General features: G+C 46.4%; 3 protein-coding genes across 4 annotated transcripts; all 3 read right to left on the bottom strand.

The window, feature by feature from the left end:
* Nucleotides 1-1,122: 1,122 nt before the first annotated feature.
* Nucleotides 1,123-1,726, bottom strand: LOC108162720. The gene is made up of 2 exons (XM_017297585.2): nucleotides 1,511-1,726; nucleotides 1,123-1,455 (listed from the first exon to the last, which is right to left on the bottom strand). Exons 1-2 carry the CDS (start codon nucleotides 1,610-1,612, stop codon nucleotides 1,174-1,176), a joined length of 384 nt encoding a protein of 127 aa, XP_017153074.1. The 5' UTR covers nucleotides 1,613-1,726; the 3' UTR covers nucleotides 1,123-1,173.
* Nucleotides 1,727-2,090: 364 nt separating this feature from the next.
* LOC108162714 (unconventional myosin-IXb) lies at nucleotides 2,091-22,746 on the bottom strand. Of its 2 annotated transcripts, XM_017297575.2 has the most exons (9): nucleotides 22,438-22,746; nucleotides 13,594-14,066; nucleotides 13,299-13,531; nucleotides 7,191-7,492; nucleotides 6,501-7,106; nucleotides 5,274-5,981; nucleotides 3,065-4,742; nucleotides 2,846-3,003; nucleotides 2,091-2,785 (listed from the first exon to the last, which is right to left on the bottom strand). In XM_017297575.2, exons 2-9 carry the CDS (start codon nucleotides 14,025-14,027, stop codon nucleotides 2,468-2,470), a joined length of 4,437 nt encoding a protein of 1,478 aa, XP_017153064.1. In that variant the 5' UTR covers nucleotides 14,028-14,066; nucleotides 22,438-22,746; the 3' UTR covers nucleotides 2,091-2,467. The 2 variants fall into 2 exon arrangements, with proteins under 2 accessions (XP_017153064.1, XP_033248954.1); XM_033393063.1 differs by lacking the exons at nucleotides 13,299-13,531; nucleotides 13,594-14,066; nucleotides 22,438-22,746 and adding an exon at nucleotides 10,829-12,024.
* Nucleotides 7,625-8,340, bottom strand: LOC108162719. The gene has a single exon (XM_017297584.2). It carries the CDS (start codon nucleotides 8,214-8,216, stop codon nucleotides 7,800-7,802), a length of 417 nt encoding a protein of 138 aa, XP_017153073.1. The 5' UTR covers nucleotides 8,217-8,340; the 3' UTR covers nucleotides 7,625-7,799.
* Nucleotides 22,747-23,029: the final 283 nt, after the last annotated feature.

Below are 23,029 nucleotides of genomic sequence, written 5' to 3'. Positions count from 1 at the left end.
ACGTCCAAGTATCAGCCTGCGATTATTACTTGAACTATAATTAACCCTACTCAAATATCATCATTTAATGTTTGATTCGATAAGAATTTACTTCATACCATTTTGCACCCCATACCACACTTACACCTGACTCACCCAAGTGCTTCATCCATCTAATTTCAAGAGCTCATAAATTTATCCATTTGGGGGAGCAGAGCAACAAATGCATTACAAATCGCTTACACAAACACTCAACGACGGAGTGGAGCTGAAAATGCAATTGAATTTATTTATTTGCTGGGGAATTAGATGCCTTGATTTATGCATGGAGTGTGGGTACGTTGAACAGACAGATAAGTGGTCCTCGGAGGTGCAATAAATGGCACAGCATGTTGTAAACGATGGGTCGGTCTCTAAGCCAATAATTACACGTGGATTTGCAGATAGGGAAAAATAAGTATCGGATCATTTAATGAAACAAGAAATAGATTAAAGCGAGCGTATAGAAAAATGAAATAGGAATTGCATTTGAATTTAAATTCAAATTCAAAAGTTTAACCGGTATAGTATTAGCTAACGATCACAGATCCATAGCTAGTATTGGCTAGCAATCACAGATCAATACCGATATTCGATAATTGATTTACTTTGCGAGCATTGTCGCCATAACCGCAGGCGGTCACATTGAGGAACTTCTTTATCGTTTAAACAAATACAAAAATAATTACAAAATTCAGTGGAATTTCCAACTGGTCATTGCTGAAAGACCTTTAATAAATAGTTTATTGACCTAGATCAATGTTTTCCGCCTTATTTGTGTACCCGATACTCATAAAGAGTATGGAAGAATATTAGATTTGTGTGAAAAATGGATATGTGTAACGCCCAGAAGGCGTTACTCGTCGATAGCCGAGTTTGACTCTAAGAAATTTCTTATCCAGTCTCCTGGGAGCAATACTGACTGGGTGTCGGGTATAAATGTAGAGTCGCGGCAGTAGCTGCGACTCACAACGCTCCCCTTCGTTTGTGTAAATTACAGTCAATATTGATAATCGTTTGATCAATAAAGAATGTTTTCCATCGTTATCACCTGCATAATTGAAGAGAAAACAGCACATTTGATAAGATTTGTAATACCTAATACTGTCGAATGTCTATAATTGTGCGAATGTGCATAGTAAATAATATAAAAATTCAATTCTCAGCCGCTCCCGCCCTGCAGCATCGGAGTAGTTCCCCTATAACCGATCCATCCCATTGCCGTCCATATCGTCGCTCTAGTGCTAGATTTTTCAGACTCTGTCCATGCATGCCGCGGGCCACATTCAGTCTATATCTGCGACGCTTATGTCGATCAGATTGCCGCTCCCCTATGTTTCTGTGTGATACATCTCCAAGATCTTCCCATCCTGATTTTTCTTTCAATTCTTTCAGTTCATCGCGCAGCCATTGGTTTTGAATTTTCAATATATCGACCTGCAATATGATGGAGGTTAATATCATAGTTTCTTTAAGTGTACGTTTCACGTACATCGTCCAGATCAAAGTCCATCTCACTGATAATATCGTAGGCTGCATCCAGTTCTGCTTGGAGGTGCAGTACCTCATCAGATCGTGGCTCCATTGCAACCATTTTTTTCTACTATGCTTTCCCGTCGATGTCCGTTGGAGGTAATTTCTGAATTGCTTGCGAAGTCAATCAAAGTATTGTGTGGGTAAGGAGCCTGTCTCTCTTTCTGCTTAGGCAAATATAGATATGTTATCAGTATTTCACGGAGGGATAACGAGTCGTTGCCGTACTTTAGAGGAGCTTTTTGCAAATATCGATTCAAATCAGAGAAGTGCAAAAATCACATTTTTCTTGATTTACTCATGTAATGCAAAATAATAATCAGTTCGTTAGGATTATTTTTACTGAATCACTAAAATCCCCCTCAAATCACCTAACCAGTTAGTGGTAACAGACATCCGTTATGTTATCAATATTTTAAAGAGAGCCTACGAGGCGTTACCATATCGATTCGAATATGCGACGAAATATACGTTATCTTTTGAAATGTAACTTTTAAGTAACCCCCCTTATTGATTGATAGACCCCACAAAATTTAATATACGTTTTCCAATGCATGCTTCTTTTATTTGAATGAAGTAATGAATCTTAAGTTTAAGACCAATACAAGTCCTCTATAGAGGAGTAAACATGTATAGGTGATTATCATGTAAGTGTTGGCCTGACAATTCTGCCGAAATGTAATCTCAGTCACTTATAATAGTCACTTATGGAATAGATGGAAGAACTTATTTGATTGGCACTTGTGGGTATATGCGATTGAAGCTACAACCTATCGAAGAAACACTTTAAATAATACTACGTGAATGCGTCAACGAGCACCTCGGGGCATAAATGGGTTTCGTTTTGTATAAATTAATGTGTGAATGCTTAGATTACAAAATTGAATATGTACAGTCTTCTTCGAGCATCTCGCCCTTAGATCTTAACACCGTTCGCCTGTACGGCAGGAAGTGCACTCCCATTAGCATTAGCATTTCCGACAGACAGTTCCATGTACTGAAAGGGCACGTGATAGCTCTGACCCTTGTGCTCCACCAGCAAATGTCCCCTGCCGCTGGAGGCCCCCACCACCGTCACCGTTTCGCCCTTCTTCAGCTGCTGCGACTCTGATTGCCCAGCTGTGGGGGGATCCTCGGGAAAGCTCATCTTCATGAGGCGACTTTGCGGATATCCCAACTTCGAATTTCCGCTGATCGTATAGGATCGAGAGGGTGGCACTGGCGGTGGACGTTCCTATAATTGGGAAACCGTTTGGTAACGTTTTATAGTGATAAAAGAAAGATTATGACCTACCAGATCCAGTCCAAACAGACTGCAGGTTTGCTGTATAATCTTCTGGTCGCATTTCTCATGCGGATCTGGCGGTGGAGTCCCAGCAATCGGCTGTGGTCTTGGCCTGGTCACCGTTCCTCCAATCCCAAGATTCGTGGACTTTGCCGAGAGGCGTGGCACTGTTAAGAGAGAATGAAAGTTCTTGAAAGCTCTATTAAAATGGGAAATAGAGATCCTCACCTGTCGTTGGAGCTGCAGCAGCCACTGCCGCCAAGGCAGCCATCGTTGTGGATGCCGATTTGCTCTGGGAATTGTGGGAATTGTGAGAATGGGTGGGTGGTTTGGTCACTGGCAGTGGTGCGGCCGATGGCGAGGGCAAATGGTGGGTTATACGCGTACGTTTGACCCCATTGCCCATCTTCTTGCGCCACCACCAGCCCCGCCATGTGGCCTGCATGAGGGTTGCGCTCTTGTGACGTATCTCCGTGCGCAGGTGCTCCAAATGCTGGCGAATACCCTCGCTGAGGAAGACATGTCGCTTGCCCGGCGCCCAGGCCAATGTCACAGAGCCATCCAGAACCGGAGGCTGCTCCATGGCATACTGCAGGATCAGTTGACAATCCTCTAGAGCTTTGTCCTCGCTGCGCCTCAGCAGGCGGAAGGGAGCCAGCATCCTATAGCGGGCATTGAATTGCTTGAATCGCATGCGATGCGGGAAGCCTGAGGCCATCAGGTTGACGGTCTCCAGGACCTGCAGCGACCTGATCTGCCGGACAACGGTGGCCCTGTCGAAGGTGCCTGCCTGCTCGGCTCCATTGCTCCTGATGCAGCGCACAAAGTGGGGCCTGGCATGGACCAGCGTGCGCAGCAGGTTGTCCAGTCGCGTGTGGAAGTCCTGAGTCAGCGTGGAGACGGGCTCGTCCCCGTTGAGTAAGTCCGAGTGGGAGGTGGGCGATATGCGGAAGCTGAGACCTCGCGGCGCCTGTTGCTGTGCGTAGAGCGCCTTCAACTCTGAGCCAAAGAGATGTGTGGCAAAGCCAAAGTTGCAGCTGTGTTTGTAGAAAACCGCCACCAAATCGTCCGGCACCACATCCCGATTGGTGTCCAGAAAATCCGTGGTATCGTACTCCACACGGCCGGCAAAGTGGCGTATGAGAAACATCCGCGGATCGTGCGGCTCAGCGGTGGGTTTCGTCTCTAGGCGAGTGGAGCAGCGATGCTGTACCTTCAGCTTGGTCACATAGCTCTCTGCAGTGCCCCGCACGGAACATTCGGCGTCCAGCATGCTCAGCAGACCCGTGCGAAGCGAGGATATCAAATCAATACACGGCACATTGTCCACGTAGTCCACCTCGGTGTCACACACGATGCCCTCGTCGCGGCAGGACTCCACCGAGGACTTGAAAATGTGTGTGTTGTAGAAATGCTGCATTGTCTCCGCGCACAGGTTGATGCACAGGTGCTCCAGCTGGGCGTGTGGCGCGGGTTCCTCGAACCCAAACATATCCAATATGCCGATGAAACCATCCGTTGCATGCCTCACTGCATTGTTGAGAGCTGCCATCGATTTGGAGCCAGCGTTGCCACCGCCAATGGTGGAGGCATGCTGCGAGGTCGCATCTGCTTGATTGTGCACCGATTCGTTCGAATCGGAGCTCAGGGTTCCCAAAGTGGAGCCCAGACGCTTCAGGCTATTCGCCCGACGCACAATCGTGGCCACCGTACGGCAGTAGAGAGCCTTGGCCAGGCAATCCCTCGTCATGTTGGCATCTCCATCCCCACACACGGACTTGACCAACTGCCCCCGGACATTGTGGGTGCGGGTGGTGAGGCCACGGAAGAGAGCGGCTGGAGGTACGCCCAAAAGACTGGCCACCGAATTCAGCTCCGTTTCACCCTTGACGTCCACCTCAAGACCCTGCAAAATACAATACAAATGGCATTATGTTGTATGTATATTTAAGTATATTTTAGGTTGACTAAAAATAATTTCTCGCTCAGCAAAAGTCTCGGTATCGAACATGATTTAAATTCAGACGTAAATTACCACTAAAACATCAGCGCAAGAAATCTTAAAAATATTTTGGGACTGTGGTCCAGAGCGGGACTCGAACCGAGAGATTCTCGGCTAACGAACCAATGCTCCAGCCAAGGCACCAACGTGGCATCGTGGTTGATTTGTCTTAACACGAAATAGAGACCAGCGTTAAAGGCAACACTAGATGGCGCCACAACGCAAAAGCTATAGAAGTACCAACAGATAGAGCTAGTTCCCGGTGCTGAGGATTCACATAATGAGATGGATAAACTTGACTTCTTAAGGACCAGAGCTTCTATATAGCTAGCCCCAAAATGGTCACAAATCATTTAACAAAATCGGACATATTTGATATAAATCGGACAACCCAAGACGTGTTCAATTGGGATAGACAAATGGAATATTACTCACCCCACCGTCGATAAACTGAACATTTCCCAGCAGCAGGACGGCGGCCAGAACCCGTACCACATCCAGAAACGGTATACCCAATATGCCAAGGCACGTCTTCCAGGCCTGAAAGCGCACCGCATCCTCCTGCTCGTTCTGGTAGTTCGGTTCGCCGCGAAGGTAGCGCAGATTCGAAGGGGAGTAACCCTCCAAATGAAGCTTCTGCCGCTCCTCCCGATTGAGTCCCGCCAGCAGTTGGTAGAAGATATGATAGTTCTTCTCCTTGGGCAGGGGGCGGATGACACGAGTCTGGTCCAGGAAATAACAGTGGATTTTGGTGCGATAGAGAGCCCCATCCGTCACCTGGACCTCGATGAACTGACCGATGCGACTCGACTCGGAGTTGGTGGTGGTCTTGGCCGAGCCGAGGGACCGAAGCACCGTAAACGCAGCTGCTAAATGCTTGAAGGCATCCGTCTCTGGTCCACCGCCAGCAATGGCGAACAACTGGCGGAGCATCAGCATAGCATTAGCTGTCTTTCCGGCTCCCGAGGTGCCCGACAGGATGATGGCCTGCGGATAGCCGGTCTCGCTCTGCTGACGCACTGCCTCCTGGACGATCTTCTGCAGTTGGGGTGCCAGGGCCATGGACCGTGTGGAGGTGAGTGTCAGGGGATTGCCCACATCCAGATAGGGATTGATTGAGAGCAAAATAGGTCCCACATTTGTCTGAAAGATGGTCGCAAGATAATTGGAAATAAATATTATTTATTATTATGATGATGATTCCACTAAAGAACTTTGGGAATAAGTATGATAAAGCATATTCCTTGTTGTTTACAGTTACTAAATCTCTCACTTGGATACGTAGATCTTCTACTGCCAAGGCGATCGTTTTGCTAATAAACTAAAACCCGATCTCAACACCTGTGATATGTGTGCTCACACCTCATCCTCACATACGGATGGATGGACCGTTTCAGATCGATTAGAGAGAGAGAGGGACTTCCTTCGCCATTTGCAAGACGATATATAATTGTCGAAATTAGCAGGTAATCTCTGAGAGGCTGAGTGCAAACGGAGTTAAAGTTAATGACAAACTATCACAGTAATTGCAGGGGGAACCGTACATCGTATGTCTCTGAGTGCGCCTGTGAGACCGGTTTCTGGCTCTATCTCTGGGAGTGTCGCTGGGACTGGCGTGGCATAAAAGCGTATTTAAGAGGCGGTTACTGTCTGGATACTTACAAAGTAGCGCTGCTCGTTGAAGCGGGCCTCAAGCGTACGCATAACGGCATGCTCGGTGAGGGGTCCGGGCAGATGAATCAGGTCCTGCATGTCCTGCGCCAATTTTGGCAACACGCTGACCTGCTGCAACCTCTGTTGGAGACCCATGGCGGATGGATGGGGCGCGAACCCAAAGCCAAATGGTAGAGTTTTGACGCTCTGGCAAGGATTCGCATGCTTCGGTCCGGGTATGAATGGCAACTGCTGGCCATGGCCATGCGAATACTGATGCTGGGATCCAGCTCCTCCTCCTCCTCCTCCTCCGTTCGATATCGCCGCCGCTCCCATTCCGTTGGAGTTGGAGGAGCGCATCGGCAGCGTGTTGGAATTGGAGTGGGAATGAGAGTTGGAGTGCGAGTGCGAGTGGGAACCATGGCCGAGGATGTTTCCCATGCTGCTCATGTGGGGTAGCGTGCCAGTCGACGCTCCATGGCTCTGATGGTGCGACAAGGCCGTCTTCTCGCCCAACTGATGCGGCAGTGGGTGTGGAATCGATGTGTTTCGCGCCGACACCACCGTCCCAGAGCCCGCGTTGGCCGGCAGAGTATGGCTAAAGTTGTGCGAATGCTGTTGCAGGTTCAAAGAACACAAAAGTGTTACTCCTCATTTATGTCACATTTCCATTTTCCATTTTCCATGTGGTTCACTTACCTTGGACACTGTGTGGTGGCCATTGGTATGCTGTTGCAGGGCACTGGCCGACAGCCCCGCTCCTCCAGAGCTCAGATTCAGATTCGGACTGGATGCATTCAGGTCAAAGTTGTTGGCCTTGGGACCCACATTGGCCCCGCCGCCACTCCCGGTGGAGCCGTGATTCTGGCCGCCATTGCTCTGACCTTGTGCCTGTCCTTGACCCTGGCCCACATGCAATCGATTGCGCAGCGTCACCAGCTCAGTGCTCAGGCTCTTGAGCCGCTGTTGCAGATGCACTGCCTCGTTGGATGATGAAGCATCTGAAATATGAAGAAAAAATACGCTCTATTAGCGGGGAAACTCTAGATCATTTGCCATCAGCTGTTCGATATGGAGGAATATACATGTCTACCAATTCGATTGATAATAAAGCTGTTCTTCCCCCATTTAAATATATTGGAAGCCCTTCATGGCAATACATAAATTTTATTGACTTTGATTTACTAGTGCTTTTACAGTGAAGCCTACTCGGCACTTAGATCCGATCCTTTGCCGGATATCAGATGCTGTGTGAGAACTAGGATCCTCTGGAAAAGCAACAGAAAACTCGTGGTCTCGAGAGTCTATCTAGCGTTTGTAGCGGATGCAGCTGCCGGGATCGTAGCGGCCCCGCATCATGGATGCCGCCGATGTCTCCAGTCTCATTGAGGTGTCATATTTCAACGGATACACCACAGGCTTACGCTCCTCAACCCAACTGATGGGGCGTCGCAACTGCTCCACACTGTGATCCAGCTTAATGCCACATTTTCCCTGGTGGTATTTGAATCGTTGCGGTTTCGGCAGCTTGTCGTAGGGGTCCCGGTAATAGTCGCGATACCTCTGGCTGTCCAAGTAGAAGGTGTCGATTCTCTCCAGATCCCCGTAGTCCACGGTCACCAGATTAATACGAGGAGCGAAGCCCAGAATCGCTCGACGCTCTACCTCTGAGCTCTTGGACACACTTAGCATATCCACCTCCGGAATATCTCCGGACGACGCCATTTGAGTGTATTGTATGTATTGTCGTGTGTAAAATAGCGTGGAAAATGCTTAAAATAAATTGTGTGTTGTTGTGTTCAGAGTAACTAAAACAATGCTTGAAACAAAACTCTAACGAATGACTGGTGTTGAAAAGTTATAACTAACCAACTATGTTTGAAAATTCTGACAGGCAGAAGAGTCATTCATGAAAATTTTTCAAATTTGCACTCATGCCATTGAACTTTTGCATTCCGTTGCCTCGTACGTCTCCTCTTCCACGAGGATCGTGCGGCTCAGGAGAGCGGCAAGGGCCGCGGCTGTACGTTTATACTCAGTATTCAGTCTGTATACATATATGTATGTAACTTATAAAAAACTATATGTATGTCGTGGAAATTTCCAAAGCTGGGAACCATTCCATAGCCAGTTAAAAATTTAAAGTCCCTGGGCGAATAGATAACACATAAATCAATGCAAAGATTATTTAATCAAGCGATAGAGATGCACAACAGATGATGAGTACTCCTCAACAAGGGCGATTGGATGCTTGACGTGCATTTCATCTCCTGCTGCTTCTGATTCTTCTTGTGGAGGCACCATTCCTTGAAGCTCCTATGTGATTTCTCATTGCGAATAACCCTTAAAATATTGTAAATATATACAATTGTTCTGTTCTAACTATTATTATTGGGAAATATGTTTCAATTTGAATGAAATATGGAGTAATATTTTATCTTTGAAATTGATATACATAAATATTTGTTGTATTATTTAAAACGGGGAATTTCGTAGTACATTTCGGTACATTAAAGTGTTGTACATTAAAGGTGCTAACGTTTTACTGATACAAATGATACATTTCATTCCCGCTGTCAATCCATCAATATAAATATATTTAACGAAAACAAAAGCCTGAAGCCGCATCAGCTGACTTGGCTTTGGCGAATTTCCATTTTATTCAAGCGGAAATTTGTTTAAATATAATTAACAACTCAATAAAACACAAACTAAATTCACACCAATTAATTTCGCTTTGACCGGACAAAGCTCTTGCACGCGAATCGGAGACTGGAGACACGAATTGGGCATGGGGCATTGGGCTGGGGCTTGTGCCGCTAGAGAAGTCAGAGTAATGATAATACATCTATATGGATGAGGGGAGATTAACATAAAATAAAATGTTAATGAACCAATTTCGCCAGCATCGGTTAAAAATAGAGCCCCACAGAATGCACGGCGGCTGGGGCAAAAGAGTTTGACAAAAACCGAATATAGAATAGAAGGCCTACTGATTTATGGGAGTCTTTCAAACGAAAGCACAGAGGTCATTGTAACACCCAACACCCAGAAAATTCAACCAGGCTAACGAGTTTTTTTCGGTTACAAAACTGTTTGAGAAACCTGTCCACTAATTTTCATGATCCATTCAACAAATCAAACTAATTGGCTAATGAAAAACATTCACCATAAAAGAGTAAAAAGAGGCTGAAAACCGAATCGAACTCAAAACCCTTCCTTCTTCTACCAATATTTCTGTGGACCAAAACAGAGAGCCAAGCCACAACGAAATCAGAAATCAGAAAAACAATATCATTGATGGCTCTGGAGGCTTTGGCAGGGGAAACCAGTTTTAGTTTTTTCTTTTCTGATTTTGTTTTAGTTGCTTAAAGCTGCACTCTCAAGAAATGTAAGACAAAGGCCACAGAAACAGAAACAGCTCTGCCGACCGAAGTTGGGACCTCAACTATTGCCTCTTTTCACATTTTATTGAGCATTTCGAAATAATTCAGTGACAGCAAATCATGTTATTATTTGGGTTAGTAAATCTTTGGAAAAAGTTGAGGTTTAACATTTTTCGGGTGGTTTCTAATTCAAATGTTAATGCTAATTAGTCATCCAGTTGATTGGCTTTTCTTACTTTCGTGAAATTCTTCATGTCTGCGGATGCCTTTTTTTGCATGTAGAAAAAGAGTTTCGAGAGGCAGCAGCCTGCCAAGAAAATTTCTTGGAAGCTGCTGAATAACAGCGTTAACCCAAAACTGGTCGCCCGATGTCTGGCTCTCCGTCTGTCTGTCTGTCCGTCCGGTTTGGGTCTCAGAGTGTGTGTGTGTGTGTGTGTGTGTGTGTGTGTACAGGACAGAGGAGAGAGGAGGAGTTTGGGGAGAGCCTCAGTCCCAGTTGGTGGCGGTGGCGGTGGCGATGGCGGCGGCACGGCGCGTCGCCTCGCCTCGCACAAATGTTGCAAGTCGCGAGGCAACCGACACCCATACAGCGGTGTGTGCCAGAGCCAGGTATCCATATAAGTAGTACGATTGGTGGCTATAGCTATGGATAATTATGAATATGAGAATGATCATGGAGGTGGTTGGAAACACAGATGAAGCCCAAGATGGTAATGACAACTAAATCGAAAAGCAATCAACAGCGAGCTGCGATAATAGAAGGGAAGTTCATCAAAAGATTCGGCAGTTAATGAGCTTAAAGATCAGTGAATATTTTGAAAATACAGAATACAGAAATACCAGCTTCCATTACAAAAGACTTAGGCCACAAACTTGGTCGCCCAACTCTTGGGCAGATTTTCCTTCCCTCATTCGCACCTGGCCAATTCCCAGGACTAATATCTCACTTACCCTGCAGCTTCTTCTCCGTCTCCCAAAATTTTTGCAATTCCGTAAAATATTTATCCAGTATGAAGACTTTTGACAGGCCCAATGTGGCCATCGTTGTTGTACATTTGTGTGGCCCCCGAGAGAACCACTAAACGGGTTTTTGGCTTTTCGTTTTTGGGGGGGCTTTCTGCTTTTCAAATGTTGGCAAATGTTTCGGGTTTCGACTGGGGTCCAGGACGAGGAACAATAACGACGACGACAGCGACGACGATTTTCTTATTTGAATAATTCCGATGTACACAGGCACTCACTCGGGCACACGGGATACACGGGATACATGGGATACACGGGACACTCGGGGACACACGACGCGGAACAGGTTTTCTGGTTTTCCGCACAGTCGCTGTGGCACTGTATCTGTATCTATGGCGTAGAGATGTATCTGAGTATCTGTGTGCAGCTGCAACAAGTGAAGCAGCACAGCCCAGCACTGCACAGCACACGAAAATTAAATAAACAAGCAAAAAGAATGCAGAAGGGCGAGCAGCAGCACCAGCAGCAGCCAAATCCCTGCCTGCCTCTCTTCGGTATCTGTCAGATACTTTTGGCGGTGGTTCTGGCTCTTAGTCGGTCTCTGCTTCTGCCCTGCCTCTGCCTCTGCCTGGGGATCGGATCTGCTTTTGCTTTTCTTATTATTATTTTATTTTTATTTTTTTCGTAGTAGCTCTCTCGCGCGCGCGCGCTTTATTTTCTTGTTTTGTGCAGACTTTTTGAAAAAACGAGTTTCCAACTTCAACTCCAGTCCCCAGGTCCCAGCTCCAACTGCGACTCCAGCAGGCAGACGGACAGACCCAGTGTAGATGCTTAGATACCTTGAAGGTACACTCCACTCTCACAGATGCACTCCACACTCCACAGTCGCACACACACACGCACACGCACACACCGACACTCACTTTGGAACACAGATACAAACGAGATTGATTCGCTGTTAGAGTAGAGTTTGGAGCGGAGCGTAGCGGAGGCACTTTCAACTTTTCACAGACCGACCCCGCGAACTCTTTGGTTATTAATTATAAACTTTAATTGGGATTTGTTATGCACGGCTTGAAGATCATTTCATTTGAATGGAACAACCCATCGGGGGATATAGCTTGTTAGCACCACGAATGTTTTGTGTACCGATCGTTTGTAACTCCAGCCGCAAACTGACGCTCAAGCAATCCCCAACCAAGCCGGAGTTCCATGGATATACAATCCAAGGTATATTAAATGGAAGATGAGGCTGTTCCTGTATGCTATATCTCTTTTTCTCGAGTTCTCTTTGTGTGAAAACAGGTTTGGCTGCCAAGAAGAGGGTGCTCTTTTGCAATGCCTCACCTTCTGTCGAACATACTATAGGCCTCTGTCTTGTTTAACTCGACTCTCTCTCTCTCTCTCTCGCTCTCTCTCTGATTGCAGGTATATTTTCTAACAAAAGGCTTTACCTTTACCAAAAAGATCTCTGCAGATCTCTGTGTCTGTGTGTCTGCCTTTTGTATCTGTGTGCAGTTGTTCAAATATGAGGTCAAGTGTTTGAACTATGCGCCTCTCTCGCCACATGGGGGGACATGGATGGGGACAGACTGTTGGGGCATCGCTTCCCAGCTCGTTTTGTTGGTCGCGTGTTAATTAGTGCTGATTGCTTATTGTTTAATGCTGCATTTTAAAATTCCCACATCCCCACTGCATTGCGTTCGTTTCTGCATTCTCATTGTCAGCAGCGAGCACAGCAGAAATGCAAATTGATTCACAAATCAAGTGTCTTGCAGAATCTGTGAGACTTGTTCTCTATTTCATTTCCGCTAAATTTATTGAAGCTTATGGAAAGGGGTAAAGAAACTGTATATTTGAATATCGGGAAATCTTATACAGATCATATACATCTGAAGTTCTATTTCAGTACTTAAGAAGCTTAATGCTTGAAACGTTTCATATATTTACTAAATATATTTATTTTAAGTGAAACAACAAATAATTCTTTGACAAGAACGGGTATTTTCGGCTTGTATTTATTCAACAATTTGAAAAAACGTTTTTGTTACTGACACAAACATCTTATTTAGCCAAGACAACAACCATTTCGCTTTTTGTAGAAAAATTCGCTCAAGCTGTGCACTGCTTGGTCCACTGCTCTCTTAGATGGCGCCACTGGCTGCATGAAAATTTCAAAAATACCGCGCGCAAATCGTTACTGATAAGAGCACTGCCCGGTGCAGTGAGAGCAATTGGTCTGTGGTATAGTGCAATGGAATATAAGATGTAATGAAGAGTAGGATAATAATATTTAAAGATTTCTGTCGCAAACACGTCCGAATTCCCTCAATTCTTCTTGGTGGTGTATGTGTTCATTTGTTTGGATTAGCTTGCTTTTTGGCTTTATTATTAAAAAATACTGTCAAAGCTGCCAGTAATTTACCCTTTAACTAATTTTATTATCCTTTCAACCTACCTGTTATATTACCCGTTGTCTTGTTGCACGACTTCTTTCGCTTTGCCACTGGCAGCGTGTAAATAGCCGAGAACTTTGTGAATCGCTCAACCACAGCGCTGATTTTGCTGGAAATGGGGTCCTTGGATATTTTTTGTTCCTTTACCTCCGCCGCGGCCACACCTGAGGACGGAGCAGTGGTGTCCACAATAGCGGGCGAGGCTTTTCTTTGTTTCGGCGATGGTGTGGTGGAACTAGGGATGCCAAAAATTATTTGAAGATGATTATGGTCGAGTTTTTGAAAAGGAAAGCCCACCTGACTGCCTTGTGGTACTGACAGAAGAAGTCCGGACGCATGCGATGGCGACAGAGAAAGTCCTCGCACAGTTTGAGGACATCATCGTCCTCGCAATTCTCGCTCTGACTGGTGCTCTCGCTGTTTTCCTCCTCCGCCACCACCTCATTCCGACTCTCATTCCGTTGACCCTCATTTCGCTTACTCTCGTTCCGCTCTGGCGTAGGTTCCTGCCCCTGGGGGCTGTAGAGAAACGAGGGCAGGGAATCGCCCACGAAATCCGGGATATTCTCAAAGAAATCCGCCGTGCGATCATAGCTGCTGCTGCTGGCACTGGAGCTCTTGGAGCGCTGCTTGGATTGCGGCGACCGACTGCGGCGGCTCTTGCGGTAGGTCAGATGCTGCTGATGCTGGCCCACGTCGTAGTCCGCGTACGTCTGATCCGGCAGCAACATATCATCCTCATCCTGGTTGACCCATTAACCGGCCAAAGACTGAAAGTGGAAGAAGACAAGTGGATGGCTGGATGGATGGAAGATGAGAGGATTGGCGAAATCAATCGCGACATCAATTCGCATTTTAATTGCTTTTAAATCAAGTGCCCCAAAGGAGCGGTGGCGGTGGCGGTTCTGGTGAATGGCTGAATGGTGCCGCTTGGAAGGTGGCGGCCTGCGGCTATGGCTGGCTGGCTTCCGCGTCTGCAGCTCCATAAACCTGTCAGTTTATTGGCGCAGCCGATTACCACGATTAGCGTGACCATGACGAAGGTGACAGACATGGACGCTAATGCCTTTACTGCCATCCACTCTGGCTGGGATCCGACGGGGCCTTTCCAGGTTCGCTTGCAACATGTTGCAACTGGCCAGAGCGTAAATAGATGATTTGCCAATCCAAATGAGACGCAATATTTATGCCACACGCGAGAGAGCGAGGAGTGTGGTCCTTGGGACCACTGTTGCTGCTTCTGCTGCTTCTGCTGCTGCTTGGCAATTAACTCAAATGATTGTCATAAAGTGTTGTGTTGGGATCTCTCTGTGTGTGGGGCGGCGGCGGCGGCGGCGGGGACCCCATCAGCAACAGCAGCAGCAGTCGCAGTCGCAGCCGCTGGCGTCGGCATTTTTCAGTGTCAACACAGCGGGCGGCGGCAGACTTTGAGCTGGAAGCAGCCAGTCCCAGCAGTTCTTAAGCTCAACCCGATATCTGGAGCTGGAGCTCCCCCCGCCCCACTTTCTGGTTTATTATGGCGATTACGCAACATGTGTGCGATAGAGTGCAGATGGATTTGACGGAAAGGCTGTAGAACTTCTTATTCAGGAGGGGATCTGCAATGCAATCTTGTTGTACTTTGATTTTTGTCAATTTATTGATACTGATTGGCTTTACCCCGCGACGAAAACATTGTTGCAGATTACTGACAGATTACACATCAAAGGAAATGTCTGGCCATAAATCGGCTTAACCAACGGAAGCAGCAGCAGCAATCAGGACCCGGTCTAAACAATTTGACTATCTAAACATGGCTAATCGCATAGCTGGGGTCTTTTAGAATGAATAAAATATGTCATCTAATAAATGTACACACTGGGCTAGGGGGTAGAAGGTAGAGAAGCTACTGCTGCTGGTAGGTATCAATATCAGGTAGCGACATCGCATAAAATAAAATAAATCTCATAAATATGCAGGCTCCTCGGACCAGAGACATAGAGAACTGGGGACTGGGAACTGGGGGCTGGGGACTTGGGACTGGCGACTGCGGATCTCTGCTACCTGTGGAAATGTTTGTGGCTCTGTGGGCCTCTCTCGGACTGAAAGTTATTTATTCTAACTACGAGTACGATATACAATTTCCACTCCAATCTGTAAAACGCTGCTGTGGGTCGTCCACTCTCCAGCTCCAGCTCTTGCTTTAGCTTCCCTTTGGATGTGGGGTCGCATTCTCATGTGGGGGGCCGCCTGGTAATTTGCATTTTCCAGCAAGATCAACAAATCAGCATTTGCAGCTGAGATATGAATTAATTAGTAAGCAAAAATATTACAAGATACAATTGTAACTAATATTTGAATGGGTTTACGAAAAGTGAGGAACTTTTTTAAAGTCTTTTCTTTGGGAATACCTTCTTTGAGGGGTTTCTATTGGGAACACACTATAAAGAGCACCTGGATCTGACTTGAAAGATTCCCAAAAGAGTTCCAGCTACAGAGGTCGATTAGCTTGACTCTGTGTAATATTTCTTTGAATTGTGTGTTAGTCCAGAACTTCTAGGATCCTTCCTGCTTTTAGAGCAGCTGGACAAACATTTACAATCAATTTGGAGCCATCGTTGGAGCAATTTCCCAGGCCAGCAAATGATTACAGACCGAGCGTCTAGGCTGAAGCCTTTCGCCCTTCTCCCTTGCACCCTTCCACCATTCGAATTGCACTTTTGACTTTGCTACATGGAAATTACATGATTTAACTTAATTTAATAAAGAGCCAAGGGCACTAACTCTGGGTTGGAACAACTAGTACCGAGTATCGTTGTGGCGTGGTTTTCGTGGCTCGCTTTTGTGATTTACCGCTTTTGTACCCCTCCGATCTCTGGTTACCTCTCCTGGGATAAAACCAAGGGTCGGACACCGCCCCCGCCTACTCGAGAGCACACAGACTACACCATCGATAGGCAGAACCAGAGTCGGTTCAGAGCCACAACCTGGCGTCTTGGTCGTCCATCAACGTGGTGGGGCTGCTGTCCTGCTGTCCTCGAACCCCGGCCACACTCCGAGAATGCTTACCCCCAATCCAATTAACGAGAGATACCTTGTTGTGGCCCGAATTGTTTTGCCGTTTCTCTCAGTGCACGGATTTGTGTAGATCAAGAGATTTTGATTAATAGGTGGTTGCCTGGTTTGCCTTTGCTTTTGGAGCTGAAGCTGGAGCTGGAGCTTTAGCTCTCGCATTGCAGTTGGCGATCGAGGCCGGGGCCCAGCCGACTGACTCCTTGGCCATGGCCTCGGGTTAGACATTGAGAAATATTTTTACGAATCGAGTCGACAGACGAAGGCAGTCGAAACTCAATGAATTTTTCGTTGGCTTCGCATTGGCTCTCTAGCGTGTTGTTCTCTCCCCAATTGTCTATGTCCTTCTATCGCGCATTGGGGGAAAAAATGCAGCCAACTCGTACTAATAGGATGGCAAATTTCAGACATTAATATTCATTTTCTAAGAACAAAGATCCATATCGATTATGTGTGTGTTTTATAAGTAGTATGTGGAGGTTATGGCTTACATATATGTATGATGATAAATCAACTGATATCTCATGCTTTGTATTTTTTTTTAGCAGACTAAAAGAGGGTATGCTAAGACCAAGATGGCAAGGAATACAATATTTTTGTGGTAAGTTGGCAAGAAATTCTAATAAAATATAGTTCACTAGAGAAACATCAGCCCATAGGGCTCTAGGATTTCAATACACAGTACAGAAATAAAGGTCAATCTAGGAACTATTATTTGTCCATCCTTCAAGCTCTACCTTTGGGATCTCTGGTATATAGAAAATGAGTACCAGGCCTCAACCATGGCACTTTCATCAAATGAATTTTAATTTTCTAATTAAAGATACTACACAAAAGGACAACAATTCTTTAACACTAAGCTTTTCCTATTGTGGCTTTTTCTTTATCGAATCGAAAGCGAAGCACAGCTGCCAATTGAGATATCACGATTTCGATTACCGATTGCCCGGGGACCTGCAATTAAGAGCTTTTGTCCAGCTGACTGTACCGTGGAAGAACCGCAAGATTGTGCGCGAATTTCGATTCCATTCGCTCCTCGAAGTTTCGCATTTCACATTAATATTCGCATTCTTGTTGAGCCGCTTCAACGGAACGGAACTTAAATGCATGAAAATTGCAAATATCGTCACGTTTCTGGCTTTAAGGATAATTACGTGTGCATAGCGCGCCTCAGCTGGTAGAGAGAGAGAGAGAGAGAGAGAGAGGAGATGCTTCTGGAGAGGATGGAGGAGGAGGGTGAGGAGTGGCTGTGCCGGGTGCACAGGTTGCAAGATTCAATTTACGAATTTCACAGCCATAAACAAAGAACCAGGCAGGCAGCAGCCCAGAAGTAACAGTCACGAAGCAGCGAGGAGAATGAGGAGGAGTCTCGAATGGAAAATGGAAAGTACTTGCTACTCGTAGTTCGTATTCCGTATTCCGTATTCATTGTGCAGAAACCGAGAAGCGGAAACGGAAAACGGCAGCACAGCACACACACACTCTCAACAGCCAAAGAGCGGTGATAATTTATGTGGGAGTAAGTGTCCCACCCTCTACCCCGTTCCGTTCGCATTCTATCATCTCTTTCGCTCTCCGCCAAAGAAAGGCGTGTGAAAACTTTTAATCGAATCTTAATTGCATTAAGCCCTAACAAGGCTCAGAGCTCACAGCTCCTATCCTCCCATCCCCAGCTGCCAGCCAGACCAATTTGAAGCCAAGACGAAGAACGCTCCTTAAGTATCCATCTAACCATCCGTCCATCCATCCATCCATCCAACAATCCGTTCTATCCATCCAACAATCTACAAACATTGCGTTAAATTTCTTGTCGCGTGCAGGTTACGCAATATCAAGATGCAATGGACATTACATTACAGTTGGAGGCCAGCAGCGACTCGCACTCGGATTGGGACTCGGATGCGGATGCCAGCACGTGCACCCCGCTAAGGCCAGAGCAAGATCGGAGCCCCACAAAAAAAAACTTGTCTTCACCATCTTAGCGCTGGCTTTGGCATTGGCATTGGAATCACTTGCCAATAAAAGGCAGCAAACAATTAGAGGATGACTTGTGCTTGCAGGCAGCTTGCAGCTCTCCTGCAGCTTTTTCTTCAAAATTTATGAATTGCAAAACTCACGATTACATAAGCCATCAGTCAGTCATCGTCTCGTGGTTGTGGTCGTTGTGGTTGGGGGGAAACCATCCCAAGTTGACCTCTGGCTTGAGTGTGGAACATGGAGCTTTGCTGTTTGGGACGCCAGAGATTGCACCATTACTTAACGAAAGGATCCATCAGGGGAAATCTTGAGTGAAATCTCACCCAAATTCTTTGAAAGACTGAACAAGATGGAAGACCGAATAAATAACAATGCTTGGGAGGATGCCTGAGACCTTATCTCAAAGAATATGAGTGAAGATGAACTCCACAGAACCCCAGGAACCTATTGCAGAACGCATTTATAGCAAATGCATAAATCCCGCTAGGAATAGCCCATATTTTATGGTTAACATCTCAACCAAAATGCCTTGAAACTCTGGATAGCTCTGGAAGTCCTAAAATAAATATCCCATTACTCGTATCACAGGCTCACCCAAAAATGATCTCTGCCGATTTTGTGCTATGGAAAATCTTCTATTGGAAAACACATCTCTCACCCACGCGGCAAGTCAAAGAGCGCGAAAAACACAGAGAGACAGACTGACAGACGGGACAAACCTTCCCAGGGCATTCCTCAATGGGATGGGGTCTCTGCAGCAGCAAATGTGGACACGTTCGATGGGCAAGTGACCTGCAAAGGCCCCTCACAGACATAAGTTTGCCCAAACCCAAACGCCGTGCGGCACGTGAAATATTTTTGTAATTTGTGCAGGCTGCGATAAAGAAAATGCAATAGCAATCGCAATGGAAATTGCCATGACCATAGCTCTAGAGCTCGTAGCCCACTGTTTCCGTATGGGTGTCTGTATGGATCAGGCCACGAGTTGACAGGGCAGCACAGCTGCACACCCACAACAGGTCGAAGGCGGAGAGGAGCGGAGTGTAGTGTGGCATGGACTGGAGATTGGAGTGGCTGCCCCTTCGGGCTGTGTCTGGATTGGGACCTCGAACATCACCTGCGCATCGGAGTCGCAGTCGAAGTCGGGGCTTGGGGCTTGCGGCTTGGGTCTCGGGACTTGGGTCAAAATTGCTTGTAAGAATTTATTTGCAAGAGTTCTGCGATTGCTACGTCCAGGTCCACGCATGCAACGGCCAGAATCCCCACTAATTTGTAGCCTGTCCTCGCTGCTGCTGCAGCCAGAGACAAAAGGAATTTCTCAAAAAGTGGAAATGGAGATTCGACAGCGGTTCCTGATCGGGCAATTTAAACAATTATGGAAATCGCAGCTCCAAGTTGCAGCGTGCAGCACACAGCACCCCGTTGGACTGCAAGCCAATTATAGGCCCAGGAATACCTGGAGCTGCTCTGTTGACAAATCATCTAATGGGGAAATCCATTTGCCAACTGTCTTATCAATGGAGATTAATAAGCAGTTAGCTTTTGGCGAGCCGAAACCAAGAAGCACTCACGATTGACATTGGAGGGAGGCTCCCAAAGGCGCTCATTAACCATAAACCAGAAGGAGAGGAGAGACACTAACAACTAATTAACACTTCCAGCTACTTCCACGCCCACCGAACCGGCTAACCGTTTGCCGACTGAATTAATGAACGAATTAAAGTTTGCGTGACGACATGAAGTGAGTCCCGGACGACGACAACAACGACGACGACGTCACCAGAGCATCGCCACCGACGAGTCGGAGTTGGAGTTGGAGCTGCAGTTGGAGACGGGAGTCGGCGGCGTCGTTGGAGTCACCGTTCCAGTCAGGGGCAATGCTGCGGCTGCGGCTGCGGATGGAAGTCGAAGGCAAGGAGCAAATGTCGTGCCAAACAAATACCTCAAGAAATCACTGAGGACAGGGAAACAGGGAACAGGTTTTTGGCAGCAGCTATGCGAAGATCAGCGAAAATAACTAAGAAAATGCAGATGGCATTGCTTCGAAGATTGGAATACCCTGAAGGTTGAAGGGATATATCATTTCTATAGATGTGAAAATAAATGTAGATTCTTTTATCTGAAATGTCTATAAAATTGAGACACTTTAATGCTCCTCGAATTAGTATCTATAAATGAATTTATGGATGTGATTCCATCCTCCAGATCTATGCCAGTGATAGGTCTAGGGATAACAAATCTGTGGATACAAATTAAACAAACAATCAGTGCCTTTCCCCCAAACCTACCCTCTTTTTAAGCCCCTTCGTGCTTCCCTTTTGACCAACTCTTTGCTAAAAGCTAATACCCTTTTGTGTGGTGTAGAAACACACAAAAAATTGGCATAAATGTTTATGATACAGTAAACGGATGAAGACAACGACACCGACAATCACACTACGGATGAGGAGGATGATGAAAAAGCCTCGGCTGAGACCTCGGTCCAACTTAACCTGTCAGCCAAGTGGAACGTTACACATGCATTATTTTTACTCGTGGATTGCATTGCATTGCAGTGCATGGCATCGCATTCATTGTCTGTGAATGCAAAGAAAGTGAATTGTGAATTCAATTGCATCTGATCAAAATCCACGCGAAACGGATGTGCAACGGAAATGTGGGGATGCAAGTATGTTGTGTAGTAGCAGCTCTCACTAGAGAGACACAAAAACTTTAAGGAGAGAAACTGTATAAAATATGAAAAATCAGCTGGAGACAGAATAGCAACCAGGCAGAAGAGGGGGACCCTCTGACAGATGTAAAAGTGTCGTGTGTCTCTGTCTCTGACATTGATGTATTCGTATTCCCATCAGTCCATCGACAGACGACAATTTGCAATACTTGCAGAACAATGTTGGGAACGGGAGATGGGAATGGCTGATGGAGATGGAGATGAAGGTGCGGGTAATGCGTATACGGTTGTCCTACTATCTTTGTGGAGAGATCTTCACTAGGAGAGGATGCCTGACAGCCAGAGAGGGATTGCTTTACATTTGGTCTTTCATTTGTCCACGAATTGATTACATTCAATTTCTATTCAAATGAATCCCATGCTTCATTTGGGCTTTATTGCTGCACCTACTGGTTGATTGAATCGTTGCAATTGACGTGATTTATCCGGGCCAAGAGTCGAGCTGTTGCGTATAGCTTCGAGATCCTTGGTGGGCCCCATTCTGGGGGGTTAAATAGAGCTGTAGTGCGTGCAACAGCTTTGGAAAACCACTATATAATTATTGAATTCATAGCCATCGGCTCTCAACGCGGATTGGGAGAGCTTGCTTGAGAACCACAGCACCAAATTGCGTGGAGGAACAGGGCTCCTCTGTGAACCATTTGCCCTCCAGCTATCGGATGGGTAAAAGTTAATGCTTGTCGAAAGAATCAACAGCTCTCGGATTGCACAACGGGTGGTAGACACATCTCTGTATCCAGACACGCAATCCGCAAGAGTTAGGAGCAAAAGTAAGGAATATTTTCTAATGAGAGCGGAATTGAATTAACTACGAAGTAAATGAAACCTCGATCATATACCTCGCTTTTTTCAGGTTCTTTTGAGTTTAAGACTTGGCTTTTGGGATTCCACTTCATATGGCAAGAAGTGGCACGGCCATACATAATATTCTCCTTACATTTCTCAACTTTTAAATGTACAAAAAGCCGAAGACACGAAGGCTGCACTGTCTGCAGCTGCCTTTTGTGTCCGTCTCGTGCCTCTTATCTTTTTGGGTATGACAAAAGTTGCTACTAAAATCATGCAAGCGGCAGAGTGCTCCCATCCTCCATCGTCCAGCGTCCACCCCTCCACCAGGTGCTTCCATCGCCCATCGTCCACCGCTCCACCGGCTGCACCGACTTTGTGGATATTTCAATTCAATCAAAGCGCGGATGGGGGCTAGCGCTACATGTTCATTTGTCATGGGGGTAGAGGAACGGCTTCCCGGGGGCGCCCAGCGGGCAACGCCAACACCTTGGACCCCTAGCCAGGCAGGGCACATAAATCCACACTCGAAATGACCCTTCTTCTCTTTTCCTGGGCCTGGAACTGGGACTGGGACTGGGTAATTGCGTACTTACCGATCTCTGCCGAACCGTAAGGTGATAACCTGGCTGCGCGGATTCCTTTTGTCTCGGATGCCGCTTCGATTGCGTGCTCGAATCGGGAATACTGAGATTTATCGTCTCGTTTGAAATCCGCACTTTATTTATGGCAGCTCGGGCACATTTCTCTTCCTCCCTCTTCTATACAATATTATTTATTATTCTATCAAGCATTACACTGTCAGCATCCACAGAATATACGGCCAATGGGCCAAGACGATTTCGAATTACGAGATTTTTCCACCGATGGCAAACGCGCACTAACCGCAGGAGCAGAGCATGACTACACGAGCCGACCCCAAAATACGATCTGCGGCTGCGCGGCCACTTGCACTTGTGGGGAAGCCTATCGCGTCGCCACCAGACGGCACACACAAACCAGTTGGCAAAGCACACGTGCCTCGACATCAAGATACCTGGTACTTATTTCCCATATGTGTATTCATTTATGTATCTTTAATCTAAGGTGCGATGGCAGAAAGGAGAGGGGCAAAGGGTCTTACTAGGATAGGAGAATAAGAAAAAAGAGAGAGAGGCGAATTGTACGCTCTCTTGGGTACATGCCAGA

The sequence above is a fragment of the Drosophila miranda genome, chromosome 4 (assembly GCF_003369915.1).
Source record: "Drosophila miranda strain MSH22 chromosome 4, D.miranda_PacBio2.1, whole genome shotgun sequence".
In the NCBI taxonomy this organism is placed as follows: domain Eukaryota; kingdom Metazoa; phylum Arthropoda; class Insecta; order Diptera; family Drosophilidae; genus Drosophila; species Drosophila miranda.
Note: the sequence above shows the minus strand (reverse complement) of the source record. Positions and strands in the feature narration are given on the sequence as shown.

Bases quoted from the DNA above. Each gene is read 5' to 3' on its own strand.
- LOC108162720 (XM_017297585.2), bottom strand. From the start codon at position 1,612: ATGGTTGCAATGGAGCCACGATCTGATGAGGTACTGCACCTCCAAGCA. The intron at 1,456-1,510 runs GTACGTGAAACG...ATCATATTGCAG, and splicing joins TGGACTTTGATCTGGACGAT to GTCGATATATTGAAAATTCA.
- LOC108162719 (XM_017297584.2), bottom strand. From the start codon at position 8,216: ATGGCGTCGTCCGGAGATATTCCGGAGGTGGATATGCTAAGTGTGTCC.
- LOC108162714 (XM_017297575.2), bottom strand. From the start codon at position 14,027: ATGTTGCTGCCGGATCAGACGTACGCGGACTACGACGTGGGCCAGCAT. The intron at 5,982-6,500 runs GTAAGTATCCAG...ACCATCTTTCAG, and splicing joins TCAACGAGCAGCGCTACTTT to ACAAATGTGGGACCTATTTT. The intron at 3,004-3,064 runs GTGAGGATCTCT...CTCTCTTAACAG, and splicing joins TGCTGCAGCTCCAACGACAG to TGCCACGCCTCTCGGCAAAG.